This window comes from Anabrus simplex, chromosome 2 (genome assembly GCF_040414725.1).
Source record: "Anabrus simplex isolate iqAnaSimp1 chromosome 2, ASM4041472v1, whole genome shotgun sequence".
Lineage (NCBI taxonomy): Eukaryota > Metazoa > Arthropoda > Insecta > Orthoptera > Tettigoniidae > Anabrus > Anabrus simplex.
Genome location: NC_090266.1, coordinates 710007761 through 710030409, shown reverse-complemented (window position 1 = coordinate 710030409; position 22649 = coordinate 710007761). Strand labels below are relative to the sequence as shown.

Sequence of the window (22649 nt, the reverse complement as noted above, 5' to 3'; positions counted from 1 at the left end):
TTTCTTAGTTCCTACAGAAACTACCATGCTCATCGCCTTATCTACTACCGGTACATGTATAATTTCTGAGCTTACCACTTTTCCACTGCATTCACTGCGATGATTCGTCACTCTTCATTGTTGGACATACTTTTGAATAATGTCCTGACTTACCACAATTGAAGCACTTTTGGGTTCTGCGGCAATATTTAGATACATGTCCCTGTTTACCGCAATTGTAGCAATTATATTTCCCTCGTCCCACGTCTTCTTTCTTGATATCTCGCTTCTGTTGAACAACCATGGCTTGAGCTTCATCCTCGTCACGTTTTCCAGTGTTGTAAGCCTTTCCTCCATTTTTCTGTAGTTTCCTTCTGCTTTCCTTCGTGAGTAATCTCGCCTTCACCTTCGAGATGGTCAGTTTCGCCAAATTAGCTTCCAAGGAAAGTATACAAACTGCATATTCCTCTGTAAGATTTCCGATGATTCCTGCAACGTGTTGGTCTGTGAACTCGTATCCAGCTTTGCTCGTTCTCCTCCACAGTTGATTTATTTTTGCGAAGTATTCTTGCACACTCCTGTCCTTGGGCTTCACAAAATGAGTTAACTGTTTCAGGGTCATAGCACCATTCACTAGCCCTCTGTCATTACACAACTCGTCCAGTTTTCCCAATGCCTCTTTCGCTGATTCAATATCTGCAACATCACTTTCAAAATCTTCCCAGACATATTTGAAAATAACCGCTAACGCGATCACATTGTTTCGCGCTCGTCGTCTCGGTTCTATCTGAGACAATTGACTACCTGGTGTACCCTCATACCCTATTACTGATTCCCATACGTCTTTCAACAACAGCTCTTGTTTCACCTTTAATGCCCACGAAAAATAGTTCTCCACTGTAAGCTTGGCCACATTCCTATTCAGTGTTTCTTCACCGGTCCACGAGGTCGCCATTTTTACCGTCAATAATGTCACAACTGGCTTCGTCCGACGTTAATTCTCGTTACTCCATTTCCACTTATATTGTCCGAAATTTACTGCGGCGTTTTGGCGCTCTGGAGCTCTGGGCCCATAACCTGTTGATATATCTTAATTTCTGCTCGCTTACACCGGTTTAGGTAATCAAATTATACCATTGAAACACCAGCTTCATTCATACACAACCATTTATTACGAGCAGTTCACTACAACTGACTTTCACACACAAATTCAAATGTTCAAAGTATAAAACAAGTGAAGATAAACCACTCCACTCAATTATCTGAGTTACCAACACATAACCTCAATGTTGCATTCCTTAAAATATGTACAAGATATGATACATTACATTTTATTTTTATGAGAAAACCACAACATTACAACACATACACTTTAAGGATGCAATTTGGAAGATGACTTACCTCTCTTAGCATGGAAATAGGGAGGAATGCAGTTCAGGAATGAGATGTGGAGATGTCCAGTGTGCTACTGAGGAAGATCATACCATACCTGATCTCTTGCATTTGATGCTAGCTAAAGTTGTCTTTCCATCTGGTCCCAAATATGTTCAATGGATGACAGGTGTAAGGATTGTCCAGCTGTAATATTAGGTTCAGGACCTGTCCCAGGAAGGGTAGCACATGCAGTGCCAGAATTTCCTGGATGTAGCACTGCGTCATCCATGTTCCATGGATTATTACCAGAGGGGACTGGGATCATATGATGGAACCTCACAACATGAAACCACCTGTTCTGGCTATGCTGCTGAGGGGTGACTATATACTTCAGTTCAGTAGTTGTCCATATCCAAACAGAAATTTGATTTATTGCCAGACATTACTTGTCACCAGTCTGCAGAAGTTTAAATGAAATCCTCACTGTTGAGGAGCTGATGGGAGACAACATGATGGACATCAAGAAGCCTGATCCTGTTTACTTGTTCATCTTGATATCATACTGGTGACATGCCTGTGGATAATGACCAGTGACACATTTGGATTGGTTATTGCTTGTCACATGATGAGATAATCTCCTTGTCTAGTAGGTACCACATCTTCTAAATCCTTCTTGCCATGTGTATGCTTCATCACACACCCATGGCTTGCAACACCATGGATCAGTGCAGTTAAAATGGCCAAAGTGGCCATCTACTCTCTAAAATGACCAGCTGTTCTTCCTTACCCCAATGACTCATGGCTTCCTTCTTAACAAAGTGTAAGAAAGGCTATTTTCCAGTATCACTTTAGCAATGCATACCATTTATTCCACTTTTACAATACAATCAGAGTCTTTATTGATAGACTACATTAAAATCGATACATGTTTCACCCCTACCGGGATGTCATTAGATGTATAACAGATCTTATAAAAATTGTACGCAGTAAAAATATGTTCACTGTATAGATAAAAACTATGTGTGACGTCTTTTCCTTAAAAAAAAATAAAATGAGAGTTCAACTTTGTAATAAAACTTTTCAGGAGTGTGTATGTTGAGCATAATTGATGTTGATAGATTGAGTTGTTCAAAGACATGGAACATTCAATTCACAGGTGGAACATTAGACTAAGACTGCATAAGTAATACCCTAGTAATAATAAGTAATACCCTAGTAATACCCTAGCATAAGTAATACCCTAGCCTAAAAATGGGAAAAATGCTGTGATACAAATGAAACACTTGGGAACTTGAGTAAGCAATATCTGGTTACTCACATTTTGTCCCTATGAAACAACCTGACTCTTTCTTGCTTACGGCACTTACTGATTGCTGAGTTAGGAAGTCATCTGAAAAGCTATAAAGTAACATTTACTTTCTTAACCTCACTTTGTTGTTGAAAACATTTTTGAATGTGGTTTTTATAGGAAGTATCGTACTCGCCCACTGTAACAATTTATGATCACACAGATATGACCAACTTCTCGCGTAGATTTAGTGACTTATGCTGCAGAAATACTTAGGCCCATGGTGGTGCTTCAGCACAAATTTATTTAATTAATCTGTGCTCTCTATACATTCCTGATGCAAAAATTGATAGGCTGTAAGTCCCTAAGAATAAGCATGGGTGAAGAGAAGGAGCACAAGATCATAGAGATCTTTTTGTTCATCTACACTTCAGCAATAAGTTTGAAATAAAGCATTCACCATAAATTTCCTTAAATGATGTTTGGCACTTTCCTAACAATAAAACTATGCAAATTTGTTGACAAATATGTATTGCACTCCTAAATATTAAAAAGTGAGACAAGAAATGTTTTATTACAAAAGACATACACATGATGAGGTATACATCAAAGTTGGTACAAATTCTTCCATAGAAAAGTCTGTTCAGTTTTGTATTGTGAAGTGAATATATAAAGAGAACAGATTTTGAACCAATCAAATGTTTCTTACACCAGTCTTCACGTTAAAACTCTGCCAAGCCAGTGCAAGTGTGTTGATTTGGTGTACTCTGGAGCACCCAAGGCATAAAATTGTGTACAACATTTGCATTTTTATTGCCATGAATACTAAATAAAATCTAGGTCTCTTTATGATATAGAGTAGAGCTGTAACCAGAAGGAGAGGGTACAAGGGAAACATGTATCTCTTTCATGTCTCTGGCTAGCTGTCTGCCAAGAAAAAGATATAAACTACAGAAGTGTTCAGCAGAGAACCCTGAGTTTTTCCCCCCATTTTTTATTCAATAGGTTTTTGAAGTTATTCCTGATTTAAGAGCTGAAAAAGAAAGGGTATTTTACAACATAAGAAAACTGTTTCCATGAATCCTGATTCATGTTGGCTGGTAGGCTAGTGATACTTCGAGTAGCATTATTACCAAACTGTTCAGTAAAATTAGAACATCTGATACAAGTTGACTATGATGTTCATTTTCACAGTGTGTGTACACTGGGTGATACTGAAGAAATGATTGGCATTACCGTGTGGTTTGTCATGTGTATAAATTCTTGACCAATTAGACAGCTCAACATCACGGACTTATCACCAATCATCGTTCAGTGAAATAGACTGTTTAACTCGGTGGAAAAGTCAGCTGCTGGAGAACAGACAGTGAGAATTCCACCTGTTCTTTTTTGATAACCACACAGGCACATCAGTGACCTTGATCGAGATTGCATCATCGGCATGACAGGCTGCATCTTATTTTACAAAAATACTGTCTAATGTATAGGGTACAGTAATTCCATTATAGCCAGAATTTGTAGGGGCGGTATGAAGAATGGTGTAACACACAAAGAGGAGGACATAAAAGGTCAGAAGCAGACCAAGCTGGGAAAAGATCATCTCAGGACATGGCTTTAGCCAATGAGGTAGCACCATCAGTGGGTTCAGCACAGCAGTGGCCCACTGTTACACATTCTCCCATGTCAGCTGTTAGAGTACATTGTTGTTTATTACAGTCTTGAGTGCCTAAACATTGGTCCCACTGCAGGCTACCATTGACACTGCAGCATATATGATTGTTAGGCTGTAATGATGTAATAATGATATGAAGGGCACGGCATGGCAAATGGTACAATATTGTCTTTCAGACTAATTGCACTTCCTTTTAGGAGATAATTATCGAGGTGAAATCTGGTATAACAGTATGTCAACTCTTGTACAAATCAGTACTACCATAACAAGTGTCACTTAAGTTGACACCATTCTGGGGCTGTTTGTTCATCCATATCTTCAAGGAATCCCCATTCCTGGGGCCATATTTCAGCAAAACAACATCAGGCTATGTACTGCAACACTGGTATATGCCTTCCTCCATAAAATCAGCCTACCACTACTGTTCTTGCCTGCAAGATCGCCTGATTTTTCACCCATGGAAAATGCCTTGGACATGCTGGAATGACTGGTGCAGCGGTTCAATTGTTCACCAGCAAATTTTCATGAACTTTGAATGAGGGTAAAGATAACCTGGTTGGCTATATCACAGGACAGAAACTTAATATTATTTCATTCAATGCTTCAGTGTGTCCAGCAGGTGATGGGATATCAAAGGTGGCTACACCACTTACTACCACTAGTACTAGGAGCTATGACACTGAAATGCAGCACAGCTTCTTTAAATGCTCTAATTGTAGTGAATTGTTGTTTACATTCTGGGAGGGATTCTTCCTGTGATTGAAACTTGAAAATAGGAGTTGATGTTCCTCAGAAAACCTCTCGTTTCTAGCCTGAATTCTAGACAACATGTAGGCAATGCAATGAAGCAGAGGAATCATCTGAACACATACTTTTCAAATGTGAGGTGCTGGGTAGAATCAGACTCTCCACTCTAGGACTACTAGGTGAAGAGAGAGAAAAAATCCAAGAGGACCCAATAAGAACAACCTGCAGCTTTGTGAAGAGAGCAGGTATATCTAGGAGGGAATGAAGGAAAAAACATGGTAGCAAAAGATCTTAGAGATCAACACTAATTAGGAACGAAGAAGAAGAAGAAGAAGAAGAAGAAGAAGAAGAAGAAGAAGAAGAAGAAGAAGAAGAAGAAGAAGAAGAATTCTAGGAGGTACCTCAGCATAGTGAAGATGAACCAGAAAAATGCAGTATTGTGTCTTAATTGCAGAGTGTTTATGGATGAGTTTTGACAAGATGCATTCCCATGGGCTGATGTTGAAACACATCAAAATCCAGTTCCCAAGATACTGTTATATCTTCTGTAATGCAGTATGATTGGAAACAACTATGCCTGCACATTAGAAACTGTTAAATACACTTTGTCCATGAGAACAAAGACAGGTGTGAGTTGCCTGATGTTGGCGAGGCATGACACGTGAATTAATGATCTAGATTCCGAGGACTAGAATTGTATACGATATGAAGTCATTAATTAGCATCATACATTCAATGCATTTGCAGATGTGTGTCCTATTGTTTATCATTCTATGCTCTAGGACTGTTATGGTACAAATTGTGATGTGTATATAAATCTCGGAAGTTTACCAATCATATCAGAAATTAGACCTGAATAGTTTGGAGGAGTAATTATGGTAAAAACTAAATACAAACATTGCTTGCTTGAAATCTCTGGCCTTGCAATTAATAACCCCCATATTTTCATTGTTTATACTCCAGTGGAACTTCACTATAATAGACACTGATGGGGAAAATAAAATCTCCACTACTGAAAAATGTCTGCTATTTAGGAAAAACTTAGAATGCTACAAGAACTAGTTTTACACAAGTGCTATTACACAATGTTTTACAGTAATATTGAAATCTATACATTGGGTAGTATATTATTTACTAAACACATGGTTAAGAACCTTACTTTTAAGAAAATAGAAGTTTTGAGATGTCTAACACTGCAACGAACATTCTTTACCATTGAACTTGATTTACCACACTTCTTTCTATGCACAATAGTACCTCAATTCACAAAGCTAAATGAGACTGGAGGTGATCCGGACTGATGAAAATACAGATTATATAAAACTAATGGGAAAAATGGCATTATAAAATATATTTTTGGAACTTACCGGTACCATTTATATTTACTAGAATAATAGCTAATCCACTTCAAACGGTTTAAGTTTACCATACTACACTCAGTTAATAAACAGATAATACAGTATACAAAATAATGCATACAGTACTGTATTTGATTCACTTCACTTAATCACTTAAACACAAAATTTTAAATATGTTATACTCTTATATTATAGTTTCAGAAATAAATTACTGTACCGTAATCTGCATTAAATTTTTTTTTTTTTTTTTTTGCATATAATGAATTAATAATATATATTTTTTATAACTGTTAGGTTGGTGTGTTGATATGTTCTGCTTCTGTGAATTTCACGTGATTAATGTACTATGTAGATTTGTAGAAAATTAGTTCTAACATGGAAATAAAGCATTTCTGAACCCATATCTATATAACATATTTTATCCTTCCACATATGAGGAGTGCGTCATAAAAGTTTGGCCATACCATATTGCTCCACACTACAGATTACCCTCTGGAGGCAAGCTATCAGGACAATTTTTTGTCACTTACGTGCAGCCTGAAATAAAGTGTTCACTTTTTCTTAACTTCTTAGAAAATAAATAATCCATTCTACGTTAACCCTATTTGAGAAAGTATTTCCATAAGTAAACTCTTTCAAGATTAAAATTATTCTGTCCACCTTTTCAATACAAATATATATATACCAGTATATATAATTTTATAACTGTTAGGTTGGTGTGTTGATATGTTCTGCTCCTGTGAGTTTCACATGATTAATGTACTATGTAGATTTGTAGAAAATTAGTTTGCAATACAAATATATATGGACACAATAATTTTAATCTTGAAAGAGTTTACTTATTGTATCTTCAATACGGAACAAAATGAGATTAGTTACTTGTAAAGTATTTCCATGTCGAGGTTAACACAGCTGTTGTTCTGATATCTTTTGGACACCTTCATTTTGTCAGTGGCTTATTTTCTCCTCCTCAGTGATTCCCAAGTCTTAATTTCTCATAGTTAAATGATTTCTTTCTTATCTTTTTTAGCCTGAAAATTTGTTGTACTACAGTCCTGATGAAGATAGCAAAATAATGATTAGTGACTTTGGGCTCTCTAAGATGGAAGATTCAGGAATTATGGCTACAGCATGTGGAACACCAGGATATGTAGGTAAGTAAATTCATTAGATTTGTATATTTCTGAATTTCAGTAATACAGTCCAATAAATGTTGTTACACAACCTTTAGGCTTAGGGAAGTATCATGTGATAAAAATGACAAAGGCAGTGTCAAAAATTATCCTTTAATGTACTCTTCTCTTCCAAATTATTCCTGATGAGGAAATGACTAGGAAGTAGGAAACTTAAAACATAGTTTCCAAAAATAAGAATGATTTACGTTTGCCATTGATGCTTTCACGGCCTGTGAAAGCCTTTCTCGTGAACAGTTAAGATTTTACTCTGAAGATGCAGAGCAAAGTTCTCTGTGAAACGTAAATAATTTCACCTTATTTTCTTGACATGGCATAAGCCCAAAAGCCTATATCTTGTCTTTGACTTATGGTACTCAATTTAATATTTGAGCTTGATACACATACTAAAAAGACAATTTTAAGTAACTGGCTGGTTCAAAACAAGATATAGGAGGGAAGACTGTTGTACCATGGAACAATTTTTGTATTTTGATTTTTTTATATTTTGAGTACTGACATTTTTTAAATCCTACAGATGCTGACAATAAGTATTAAGGTTTCCTTTATAGCTTCATGTTTATATTATTCTGTTCTACAGTCATACTTAAAAAAAAAAAAAAAAACATTGTACAGGATGATCATTTACCTTGGAACAAGGGAAATACAGGGAATACAGAGTGAAAGGGAATGTTGTACCACAATCACACAGGATAGCAGAGAATATTTGCAAAGCATGCGTGAAAACTATCATCTTTTTGGTACACTATAGGTACTGTGATGGTATGTTGTAAAACACAATAATTTTATGTAACTTGAAACAATAGGGAAAAACAGGTATGTCGGTGGTTGTACAGCAGGCCAGCCTGCAGGTGGCTATGGCTGGTCCATGGTCCGACAGCTTTGCACTCCGACCAAACCACCAAGCAGGGGATGGCTCTATCATGGCTCTACACCTCTGCATTTGGGAGTCGGAGGGGGACTGGTCCTCACCGTCAGCTGTCCTGAGGAGGTTTTCTGGGGTGCTTCATTCTTCTGCACTAAGGCAAATGCTGGGACAGTTTCTAATATAGGCCACAGCCACCAACCCCCTCACCTAATTCACACATCTGCACCACCACCGATCTCATAGCCTGAGAGACGGCATCACCATCTAAGGTGGTGGTGGCGGCGGTGGTGGCTTGCTTCTGTATGCTGTGAGTCACTCCATTCACAAGGAAAAGGAACGTGTTGTGACAAACAAAGCTCCAGGACAATGATCAGAGTAGTAGAGTGAATCACAACAAGCACACAAACTGTTTATGTAACTTGATGTTTACAAACACACTCTGTGTGACACAGACACTAATGCCAGGGTTGGTTGTTTGATGGTAAGCTCTGTGTGTGTGTGTGTGTGTGTGTGTGTGTGTGTGTGTGTGTGTGTGTGTGTGTGTGTGTGTGTGTGTGTGTGTGTGTGTGTGTGTGTGTGTGTGTGTGTGTGTGTGTGTGTGTGTGTTTTTTTTTTTTTTTACAAACACATGCAATGTATGTGATGTAAAGCAAAACAGAGAACATTGACTTCTGTCTTTCCAGACAGTAACAGGACGTTGTCAGTTGTACCATACTGTAGCAAAAAGACTTCCTGTATACCCCTCATGTTTTTGGTATAACTTACACTCTGTATAGATGGGAAATAGCTTTAAGTAAATATTTGAAACCAATTTTAAATTCCAATTTTAAATGTATTTGTCATCATTAAACATTTTGACAGTTCTTTTCAGAAATATGTGAGAGCATAGCAGAATATTTTTCTGATAAACATACTTTTCTGTAAAGCCTATAAGGAAAACTATTTCTCAATTCCACTTGCATTCATTTGCAATTACAGACATCAGAAATGTAACTTTCCCTCCCTCTGGCCCAGTTTTTCTTGTTTATTCCATAACTCAAGGTAATTGTTGTTACAGGCGATCCCCTAACACCCATTTTCGTAAAACCATGATGCATTTTTGCAATAGTTTTTATGCACTTAAGCAGGCAATTTTCTTTCATTTTTGTTTCTTCTATATAATCTTGAGTACCGGGCGAGTTGGCCATGCGGTTAGGAGCGCACAGCTGTGAGCTCGGATCTGGGAGATAGTGGGTTCGAATCCCACTATCGGCAGCCCTGAAGATGGTTTTCCATGGTTTCCCATTTTCACACCAGGCAAATGCTAGGGCTGTAACTTAATTAAGGCCACGGCCACTTCCTTTCCATTCCTAGGCCTTTCCTGTCCCATCGTTGCCATAAGACCTATCTGTGTCGGTGCGATGTGAAGTAAATAGCAATAGTAGTATAATGTTGAGTTATAGCTGAAATCAATGTCTTGACAAATTGGCTAACTTTACAGTGTAAAATTTGCAAACTTATTTGATAGAAATTTTAGTATATGTGTGAGATAACTGCTTCATTGGCTTTCTTCAAGACATTCAGCCCAACTTGCTTCTCGGCATGATCTAAAAAGCGAAGAAAGAAAGAAAGAAACAAACAAACAAATCATGTTCTGCAGTACCGTACATGTTGTTGTGTGTTCCAAGATACAATAAAATCAACAATGGGAACAGTACCATACAAGAAGGAAGTAACTGGTCTGAATTAGTTATGTGAGAAATAATTTACTGAATTACAGTTACAAATTATTTTTTAATAAGTAATCAATAAAATTACAATTATAATTCCTTTGCAGAATGCCAGTCATAAGGAAATTATCAATTTTATTTTTTTGCATGGAGCTGGAAAGATACAAAAGTTTGCAAAGAAAACTTCATTTTGTGGTTTCTTTTAGCATAGTGACATTGAACACCTGTAATCACTAAGTGAGACATGAACCTTGGTACTTCCAAAATTATTGTTTCCTATAATTTTCATTTTAGTTAGCGACTTTTAGCATTTCAGGTAATTACCATTTACTTTTACAAGATATTACTTTGGGGAAAAGTACATCTTAGTATTTGCTGAAAGGACGCTCCACAAGTGCATTGAAGGAATAATACTTGTGTTTAATTTTAAGAACATCCCCATCAGTGATGGATATTGTAGGATAAGTTCAATGTCATTAGAAGTACTAGAGAGGTAAGAAAGTATATAATTCCATACTGGTGAGACTACTGACCCTGCTGTGGTAGTACTGAAAAAGTTATCTTCTTCATCACTTAATTTTTTCCATTTTCTGCTACCATGCGATGTATATCAATTATTGGAATGTAACTATTACAATCTTACTTTAAGAAGTGAATTACGATTAAGAATTAGATTACTAGCAGTTTGATTGCTTCAACTTTTATTACTTCCCAACTCTGAATACGGTGCATGCTTGAACAAGTGTGGCTCCTTAAGTTAGAGGTTCTAATGAATCGCTAAAATCAGTGTATGCATTCACTCATGAAATGATAAGAAACACACAGCAGGCAGTTATAATAATAGACAATTTAATTTTCTGTGTTGTAAAGTATACAAAAATGAGTGTAATATTTACTTTTGATGCTAAACATTCTGTTACAGCATCAATATTTCGTAGCATAACAAATTGGAACTACTCTCAGAACTATCACTGGCATTTTTTACAATTAAGTTGAGTCTGCGCTCAATAGATAGCTGCACAAATAAGAAGAATAAAAATTTGTTTCAATGTACAATTTGCTCAAGGTACAACACTCTCATTTACCTGATTATTGAGACTGTCTGGTTCTATCAAGGAATATCAAAGAAGAGAAAACAAAGTTCCATGGGGACTATGAGACAAGAAACATTTCCCTATCAAGGATTGACTATAATAAAACTCTTCATAACTGTTAAAATGTTACCTATGAATTGTCCTCCACTTTTGATAGTGGCGACGGCAATCTACATTTAGAGGTACGTCAAATGTTATGACTAAAGATGAACATTTCGTATGAAGATTTCATGCCCAAACATTGCAACACACAAAGATTTTGTTACATAAACTAAGTTTTAACATCTCAAGCTTATTTTTGAGTAGCAGGCACTTCGTATTAGCATTCATTTGTATGTTCTCCATTGGTGTTCATTATAGAAAAGTTCTTCTGTATTTCTACTAGTTTCTTTGTTAACTTAGTAGGTACCAGTTCATTATCTGAGGCTAAAATCTTGATGACTGTGTGAATGGTGGCAGATTTCATACTGACGATGACATTGGAATCTTCTGGAACTGGTGAGGATGCTGTTAAGTGTGTTCACTGTGAAGGATGTTATGAATTTACAAAAACAACACCAAATGTCTGTGAACTAGAACTGACGTTTAGCTACATCATTATGTGATGTGTGATATATTATTCATAGTTACATTAAACCAAGTTGGCTACACAGTACAGGTTGTGTAGCTTCAAGCTTGCATTTGAGAAATGCTGGGTTCAAATCCAATCCTAATGATGGTTTTATGTGTTTTCATATTTTCATACTAGACAGATGCCACAGTTTAACTTAATTTACCTTCTTAGTCCTAGCCCTCTCCTATCCCACCATTGCCAAAAACTTATAAATGTTAATGCAATGTTAAAATCCTGTAGGGAAATGAAAAAAGAACTTAATTAAAATGTGAGTGTTTCAAATTGACACTTGATGAAATATGTTGAATTTAAATTACCTGTCAAATAGATACATTTTTATAAACATTTCACAGTTAGTTACTCTACAAGAAACTTATCATCTGGATTACTGGACAGAATTCAAAATATATTTTAGTATGAAGAATCTCTCAGTTATCTTCCTTTATATATATCCTTCAACATATTCTGTATGGTATATGTTAGCACAAAAACTACACACTGTAATTGAAGAGCTTGTTTCCAAAGTGTCTTGAATCCGAAACTGTTGATTTTCAATATCTTTCTTTACAAAAATGTATTTGATACATTCTTCTATCACATCACAGTTTGTCATGTACATCCCCTGTTAAAATTGTTGTGAAAATATAATTTATTTCCAAAGTGTCTTATATCCCAGCTGTTTTTATTTCCAGTGTGTCTTATATCTGTCTGGCCAATGCGCTGACTTCTACAACTCACGTGACTCATCATCGCTGCTGCCATGGTGTACAGTAACAGTTGATTGTGAGATTGTGTAGTAATTTTTTCCTTAATGTGTTAATTATTAATAAATGGCCAGTTTTGAAGAAGTAGAGCATCACTCAGACTGCACAGTGAGGTAAAGGTCGCTAGACCTTCAGAATGGGCTAAAAAAAAAAGGAAAATTGTGTAGTAAATATGCTAGTGATGGTACCAAACCAAAAGTGGAATGTAATCATAGCGTTGGACTTTGTAACTGAACTTTCTTCTGTGGACTGTAAGCATTTCCACATGGAATTTTACTGTAACAAAACTGAAGTGGAACAAGACTCGTTTATAAAATATGCTATACAGGTGCAAGAAGTAAAACTTGTTAGAGGGGAGCTGTACGAATGAACTCGAGAATTTTCTGTATCCTCCTTTATACAAACAGAATATGGAAACAATGTTGAAGTGTGTTTTTCAAGTTTCTGCAGCATTTTGAGAGTGAATGCCCAACATGTTCAACGTCTTGCAGCATGTTATTTCAAAACTGGTTCTCCCGGAAGAGAAAGGAGAGTTGGAATATGCATTAATACCAGGACCGACGGCATCAAGGACCTGATTCGTCAACACATCCTGGATTTCAAATGCTGTTGTGGACATCATTGGCGAGAGAAAACTCCAAGCAGAAAATATTTACCATCACAGTTCTGCCAACAGCTGCCTAGGCATCACTGAAGAGGTGTACTAAGGAAATGAGGAGTGAGGTAGTTTCCCGTTGCTTTTCTCACTGGGCCAGAAGTTGCTATTACATAACAGTCTGCCAAGCCCACTGAAATGCATGCATCAACTGACCCTATGAGCAATATTTTCACACCATTCATAACAGGGACTGGCTGCATTACTAACCTCGCTCATCCCACTTTCGTATTGTCAAAGCCAAGGATGAGACTGAGACAGGTCAATGAAAGTAGCAAATTTATTCTAGCCCATACCAGAAGACATAGTGCACTGTAAACACTTCATGCCGCCAGCAAAGGCAGCTATAAGAATAATGTGGAAGTTATTCCTTGAAATGAACGACGACAATGTAGAAGTACAATCCTGCAAGTATCACTTAAATCGCAAGGTTTTCACTCATGAATTCAATCTTGGGCTTGGTACACCTTGTACCAAAACTTATAAATATTAATGCAGTGTTAAAATCCTCTAGAGAAATGAAAAAAATTATTAAAATGTTAGTGTTTCCAATTAACACTGGATGTAAATATGTTGAATAGTTATTAATAATGGAGTTATTGTGAGGAACGCCAGCAAAGTTTGAAGAATGAACAGGATAAAGAGAAATGCAAGAAAATAGTGTGTGAACTGCTCATACATAAAATGCCTTGCCAAGAGATTTTATGAACTAACGAATGAAACAATAACTTGTGATGATACGCCTTGTTTCCTATTTGATATGATGCAAAATCAGCCTTTGCCACATACTGCCTTGGGTGAGACATTTTACTGTTGTCAACTTTGGCAGTACTAGCTGGGTATTTTTCTTAAATATGGTGCAAATTTGCAACAAAATAAAACTGATGTATCCTTTTACACATGGGGAGGAAAGTTTGCAATGCAGGGTAGTTCTCAGGTTTTCAGTGCACTATATCATCCTAACATGATGTTTTATGTCCAAAATGTCTTAACTCCATGTCATATGAGTGAATGCTGATGTTGATAATACAGTGGTAAATTATAATAACTTATAATGGTAACTCTCCTTCAAATCTTTTATCTAAAAATAAATAAAATGAGATTTCTGAGGTTTGTCATTTCATGGATTTAAGATACTCAGGAAATAATCTCTTCAATTGTAATTGGGTATGACACAAAGACAGTTGGTAATGAGCATAATCCTATCACCTAAGAGTATTCATTATCAATCCTAGAGGATAGAAGTTTGACTGATAAAGGTCAATCAAAGTAAAGTGAAAATGAAGAGGAGGTAACTAGGGCCTACTTGACTTCAGAAATCTCCCCAACAACTTTAATGATAAAATCTTCTTGTAGGAAAATCCTGTAACTTGCTGTAATATATCCTTCCTGATTTTTGGAAAAGGACAAGCACCAGGTTCATTTTTAAAGACCCAAGATGTCTACTGTGATGATTATACTTCATAGTTCATATAATATTTTAGCACCTCACACATGAACTGAAGTGTCAAGATGTTAATGTACTCTCGCTGTGATATCTGGCTGGAAACAGCATGGCTTGCTAATTCAGCCCTACTCCTAGGTAGTACACTCGACTCATCTATATAGTCTCACTTCCATGAATTCTTTCAGTTCTTTCTTTAAAATTAAAATTTGAAGTTGTTGTAAGAAGCTGAAAGTTTTGGTCATTATGCCAGGTTGCAATAGCAATGTAGTTGAATGCTCTGATGTTCCTTACCTCAGGAAAAGGTTAAAATATAGGCAGGGCAAAAGGAGTTGGTTTCTATGCAGGATAGTATGACTGTTAGCGAAAATGGTTATACCATTAATCAATGAATATTTGAACTCTATGGTTGTAAAAACCAAAGGAGTACAATAGAGTGATTTAATAACATAGAGTAAATTGGTTGGGGAAGGGGATATGCTAGTAATTATTTAGCCACTTGACTCTTAATCCGACTATCGCATGTTTGAATTCTTGCAAATTCACAAGATATTTGCAGTAGGACCAGCATGTGGTGACACAAACAGCATCCGGACTTAACCTCTGGCCAAAAACGAAACTGAATCTGGAATTATCATTTACCCCTCATAGACCCGGAAAAGTGATGTTGGCAAAAGAAAAAAAAAAGGAGACTGATCCTGCACATGCCACAAGTAAGAGAAAATAAAGCAGTAGAATGCAGAAATTAATTTAGGTTACCTCTCTCCTGCCTGAATTTCTGTTAAGGCAGATGTGATTTAGCTTGTTATTTACATAAAGATCAGTAAGTGTTGGAACACTGATTTTTAATTTGAATTAAGGCAACAGGTGCAGAATAAAAATTTTGAAACTCTAACTGAGTTTATCTCAGAGTGAAAAATCTTATTATTGTGATCTTGTTATTGAGTTTTTGTATCGTACAAAACTCTTGTGAGAACGATACATCATTCTAGATTCCTGTTAATGGAAAAAAAATTATTTTACATGCATCTACATCATAATACAGAATTGGGAATGATGTATTTGGCATGTTATCTACATTATTTCCATTAATGGGCATACATAAAGTACATTTAAATTGAAATAAAAGGTATATGTACTTCTGTTGATCATGAGTGTGCTTGTGATTTAGTATTCTACCTACCGGTACTTCCCTTTAAGTAAAAAGTATCCATGATTAATTTGTCTCTGTATTATTTATTCTATGCTGGTAGACATGTCACTGCTGTCACTGAAGACCTGGTTAACAATAATATATTAGTGCAGGTATAATATACTTTCATAGTGGATATTCAATTCTGGATACTGTGATGTGTATGGACCACCTAAATTCAGTTATGGTACAAGTGGTACCATTGCTGGTTTCTCACTAAGGCAGTTGCGATCCGAATGTATGTGGCATTTTAAAATAAAAAGTCTGGTTCCTGTGGCTCTGATTCCATGTAAAAATGGAGGTCTCATGGCTATGATCATAATATTACCGGTTGCATAAAATTACAAGATTGCTTTTTAAATTGGCTTTGAAGGATAATTACATTCTGGGTTATGCTGTAGTGTATATGGAGTTTTCTACTACAAAAATATTTCCAGGCAGGAGCATAATAGTTAAGTGGTATTGTCACTAGCTTCTCATCAAGGGAGCTGCAGCTTGAATCCTGGTCAAATGCATGTGGGTTTTTCTTAGTAAAATGTTCTGTGTCTGTGGATCACATTCCATGTAAAACTGGAGATCCCATGGCTACGAACATGATATCAAGGGTTATGTAAAACCATGAGCTTGCTTGCTCACCTTCAGGTAGAACTGATAAATGGCTAGACTGAATTATTACAAGGTCATACATGCGTACATACATACATGCGTACATACATACGTACATACATACATACATACATACATACATACATACATGTTTCAAAAATGATATAAAGTATATATGAGGAAGATGCTCTCCAAAATTTCAATACTTTAGGCATACTTATTAATGGTGCCATTGTACACTGGTCTAGCGACCATCAGACAGAGCTCTACCTAGTGTTGACATGTGAATTCAAGGTAGACATATGAGATTGAAGAAGATGCATACCTGCAACTATTGTCAAACTCAACTTGCTTAAAATAGAAACATCTATTTCAATTACAATTTTTAAAATGTTAATCTGGGGTATAACATATCTGATGGTGGCATATTCACTAATTATTTCCTATCAATAGTTCTGGAAAACTGTAATCTGTATTAGAGATACCTTCAATACTCCAGGTATCAACATCGAACAATACTACTACAGATGAGCTCGATACTTTTCCAATACTATGTTAATACTACACTAAAATGTTTAATTAATATTGTCAACTTGCCAGAAGTAGCAGATTTTAAAGTTTCAAAATAGCATGTAGCAGGTATAGCAAGAAATTGGGCTCATTTATAACTCTACTGATCCCATAACAAAAGGGACTTTCCTCCGAATATCTGCAGATGTTCTGGTGCCAGTATGTCTGAAGTACAAATTCTTTTAAAAGTCATGTACCAGGGAAATACATCATTCCAAATTGTACCTTGAGGAAGATATTTTCAAACGTTATATTGCCCTAATTCATAGAATTTTTATATTAAGTTTTGACAGATATAGAAAAAACATGCTCTGACTACAAAATAACCTAGTTCTGAGTGAACCAACAACAGACACGTTCAGTAAACAAATCACAAGCAACAAAACAACTTACTGTAAAAATACCAGCACCTTTAGCATGAAACCTAATTTTGATTTTAGATTACTACTTTAAAATTTCAAGTCAGATGTTATTTTGAAGTGACAAAAGCCGGTGTGTTTTGTACTCTTATCACGTTTTGATAATATGAACGAAGGTGGGACTGTTTCCAATTGTATCCTGTCAGTGATAACTGTGCCATTTGCTGCATTTGTAAAAGGAGTTCCTCATGGGAAAGGAAGTCTTCTCATAACACTTGCAATCAGGAGAAATGCTAGTAGAAGATCATGTGCTCCTTCCTTCCATTTCAAAGCCATCATCATCATCATCATCATTGACATTTGTTTAATTTTCTAGATGGTGCATACCTTCCCACTGAGCGAGTCCCTGACATAGGTAAAGTCACAGACGCAGTTTATGTGCCTTACAGAAAAGGGAAAAGGTTGTGATGCTGTGGCTTGTCTTCTTGTACAATCTCAAGTTTAGGTGACCAACAAATATAATATTGTTTAGTGCAATAGCGTATCCATGATCGACCGATTGGTGGGGTTATAATTACAAAATGATAATAGAACATATTGAAGGTGCTTGTGCATGTGTGGTGCGCACATTCATGAGTGTCATTATAAGGACACTTTTACAAATGAATTATGTTTATATTCAGATTGCAGTACCGGTTACCGAGCTCGATAGCTGCAGTCGCTCAGGTGCGGCCAGTATCCAGTAACCGGGAGATAGTGGGTTCGAACCCCACTGTCGGCAGCCCTGAAGATGGTTTTCCGTGGTTCCCATTTTCACACCAGGCAAATGCTGGGGCTGTACCTTAATTAAAGCCACGGCTGCTTCCTTCCCATTCCTAGGTCTTTCCCATCCCATATTCGCCATAAGACCTATCTGTGTCGGTGAGACGTAAAGCAAATAGCAAAAAAATAAAAATAAATAGCAGTACTGGTTAATTACAAAATCTTACATTAAAGTTCAGAATAAGAACAATATGATCATGGTCAACAGTTTTACAGCAAATGGTATGTTTAGATTACAATCTAATATCCAACTTTCAAGGCTTCTTAAAAAATAGATTCAAGAGTTCTGTTGGTTTTATAATTATGTCTCTGTGAGTGCTCAAAGGAGCCAACCCATTGAGTTGACATTCACTTGTATATTGCCTGTTTCCGTTTATTTTATTTTCTAAAAATTCCATGGGACAGTTTTAACCCCCAGTAAACCCTCCCCTGTCTATGCCCCTGGTTAGTGCAACTTAGTGTATAGATAAACATTTGCATTTTGCCACACTCAATAATGATTAAACATGGATAGTAAATCAGTGCGTTTGCAATAAATTCTGAATAATCCTCTCCAATGCACAGACTCATTTACACACCACTGAGAACTCCATCTAAGATGTGTACAACAATACAAAAGCCAGTTGTCAAAGTTTTCACCTGTTCCAAATAGCTGATCAAGTAAAGACTAACCAAATACAAGAACAGAACCTCAACCAAGGTAAAGCAATGCCTCTGCCAAAGTTAAGGCATTTTTATAATGCAGGTGCAGTTCCACAGGGGGAAATTGGGGGAAATATACCACCCCCCACCAAATGGTCAGATGGAAAGCGAAAAATGTTAAATGTACAAAATTTTGAGAGAGCTTCAGTGTCTAGTGTGACATGATAATATACAAGTGACAACTGTGAATTGTAATGAACGTACAATTTACGTAGCAACAGGAGACACATTGTAGCGTTACAACATGATCTGACAATAGGTATCGGTATAAATATACCATCTTCTGTTAACAGCACCGAGAACTTGACCCTGAGGAAGAGGGGAGAGAGAAAGCAATTGGTCAAATCCCCAACCTCTAGAGAGAAAGTGCGGTGAATGACATGAGAAATACCACCACAACCTAAGAGATGTAGCAAGCTAGCATCATAAATAGCTGTGCTCCGTAATACTGGTTCCACCATTTGGGAGAAAATATATAAACTGAGGTATAAGTGTATTTGTTTTTTAGTTTTTATGATACCATTATCTGTTATTACCATTGGCAGATTGCAGTTCATAAAATGGTAAGTGCCAGGCTGAGTGGCTCAGACGGTTGAGGCGCTGGATTTCTGACCCCAACTTGGCAGGTTCGATCCTGGCTCAGTCCGGTGGTATTTGAAGGTGCTCAAATACGTCAGCCTCGTGTCGGTATATTTACTGGCACGTAAAAGAACTCCCACGGGACTAAATTCCGGCACCTCGGCGTCTCCGAAGACCTTAAAATAGTAGTTAGTGGGACGTAAAGCAAATAAAATTATTATTATTAAAATGGTAAGTCTAAAATGCAAATTGCTTATATTAACATGGCAATGGCATTATTTTCTAAGCCATTGTTGTTTCCTACTTTTTATTGGAGGGGCTGCCTGGCTGAGGTGGTAAAGGCGTGCTCGGTTCACTCGGAAGTCCATAGGTTCTATTCTCTGTCAGGATGCTGAAAAATGTGAGAAACGAGATTTCCACTTTTGGAGGTGCACATGGTCCTGAGGGTCACTCGGCCTACACCAAAAATGAGTGCCAGTGTAATTCCTTGGGGAAAAGTTGGCAGATGTATAGCTAACCACTCTACTCCACTAAGTGGTGAGGTTACCACGGATAGTGGAAGCCTGTACCTTCCACCCATCCAAGGGCCTTCATGGCCTGTACAGAGATTAATCTTTATTGGCATTTTTCTGCTGGGTTAAAAAAGTTACTTGAAGAAATCATATATTTCCAAATAGCCTATCTATTGCAGGTGTTTACAGGAACATGGCTGATGATGGCGTGTTTTTATGCCAGGGTTGCTAAATCGGTTTGAAGCAAAGCAAGCACTGTGATCGATGGGGCCTCAAGCTACTAACACTAACCACTACACTAAAAGGTGGTCAATTAGGACCTAAACCAGCGCCAATTTAATTTTACGACCACAAATAGACATGCGTTTTAGAAAATATACATTTTGAGGCCCTCTTAATCCCAAACCAGATTTTCAAAATGCTGCCCCTCTCTTAAGATAATAGGGTATTGCACCCGTCCACCTCCCGAGTCCCAGACTAGCATTTATCTCAGGGGTGTCGGTTCATTATTTAAGTCATCAAATATAAATATAGTGGCATAAATGAACACGGGAATGAACGGAGCAATTTAAAATTAAAATGGGGAAGGCTCGATTGTAAACTTGAATTTAAGGACTCCATGATAGGACTAGGAAGTGACTGTTAACTTTAAAAAGGGCATCATCTAACTACAATAAAAAAAAGATTATGAGGATGGTTTCCTTTGAAATAATTTGCCAGAAAAAGCAGTTTATTACGCCATCCGACGTACGAAACTTCGATACATTTGGCAACGATATTTAAATTTTCCACACATGTTACATCAACAAATCACTTGCTATACCGCAAGTGGTATCAATATCGTGCTGGGTTGCTTCTGAAATAAAATGACATTTTGAGGTATAATTTACGGATCGATTCCATTTGAATCGAACCGTTGTTCAAGGATATAGCTTCCTTCTATCGGGAGCCCGAGCATAACCCATGTTACGGTCGGCTTCTCGATTTAACTAAGATGACGTACTCCGGCTATATACATTTTTCCGAGACCGGTACTCGGACTGGGTAATGTTTCTCGTGAATTACGAAAAATGGATTACACGGACAGTTCCTATCTTACGATGTCCAGCTGATGCCATACCACTGAATTAGCATTTATATTTTATTTACACCTGATCTGAAATGTTACAAAGTAGCCTCAGTAGACTACTGCCACAGATGAGATAACGAGAAGCGGTGGGAAATACCGTGGCAATGACCCCCCTCGCATCGCGGGCGAAGTAAACAAACACACCAGGTATTACTGTAACTCGTCCCGTGCGGAAACCGTACGATAACGAGGTCACAAATGATTATAATATTATCACTCTTATTATTCAACATACGAATCGAGGGATGTTGTCACCAATTAATTAATTAACTATCGTCAGAAATATTCATTTATCCATGAAATTATCATCCTCGAAATTATTATTATTATTATTATTATTATTATTATTATTATTATTATTATTATTATTATTATTATTATTATACTCAACGGTTCCTGGCACTGTCACGTTTGATTAATATCGTCATTATTATGCGGGATGCAAACACAAATGGTTATTAATGTTATTATTATTATATCCCTCTTGTGGTTATTATTATTATTAATGAATCGGTCACTTCCGCCAAAATATATTAAGATATCGGTCGCAGTTATAATTATTTCACTGATCAACCAACGGCATCATTACTGTTATTATTATGACAATTATTATTAATCTGACCGCGATGATTTAACATCGTCCTTACATTGTTATTATTATTATTATTATCGGTTGCATATTATCATTTAGATTCCCGTTTAACATCTTCATCAACGCTCAATTAATTAAAGCGGTCCAATCCTTTATCTGCAATATTTATTATTATTATTATTATTATTATCACGACATCATGATTGTCATTACTCGTCATTACAATGATTACAATGTACGATCATTTATGTGGACTCTGAACTCTCATTATCCTTAGATCCGTAGTATCTCGACGAATAGCTGTGCAGTCTATTTATTTCGTACATGCTGTCACGGGTTCGAATTCTACCCGCTACGTAACTCAGTATTTCTCTGTGACACTGCCCGTACATTTTACACTCATTTCAATATCCTAAGTGTCTCTCGTACGGAATTTATTTTCCTTTCTATCTCAATATTCCTTGATTCATTTATTTCTCACAGAATTATCAACTGACTAATTTATTCCACTTTTGACATCGTACGACCTTTTATTATCTGACTGCAGATTCTTTAACATTTTCTATCTCATTTTGATCTACGCCTTAGTTCATTCTCCACAAATAATCGTAACATCTTGAAATTATATTTACCAAAATTTGACAATCATGGTTTCGTAATATTAGTCCTACGTGTTCCGGCTAATGAATTGCAAATTTAAGACACGACATTTATTCGTAAAGAAAAATATTGGACCGTAATTTAAACCACACGTTCATTAACATGTACGGATTATTAGCACCGATCTACATTTCAATATTATTAATTTATCAAGTTAAATTACCACAC

General features: G+C 36.6%; 1 protein-coding gene across 4 annotated transcripts in view; it reads left to right on the top strand.

Annotated features, from left to right (window-relative positions):
- CaMKI (Calcium/calmodulin-dependent protein kinase I) overlaps positions 1–22649 on the top strand; it is a 1265700-nt gene that overhangs the window by 1123561 nt on the left and 119490 nt on the right. For all 4 annotated transcript variants that reach the window (XM_067141330.2, XM_067141331.2, XM_067141328.2 and 1 more), the window contains one exon: positions 7449–7572. In XM_067141330.2, the coding sequence (XP_066997431.1) occupies positions 7449–7572 (124 nt within the window). The remainder of the gene's footprint in view (positions 1–7448; positions 7573–22649) is intronic.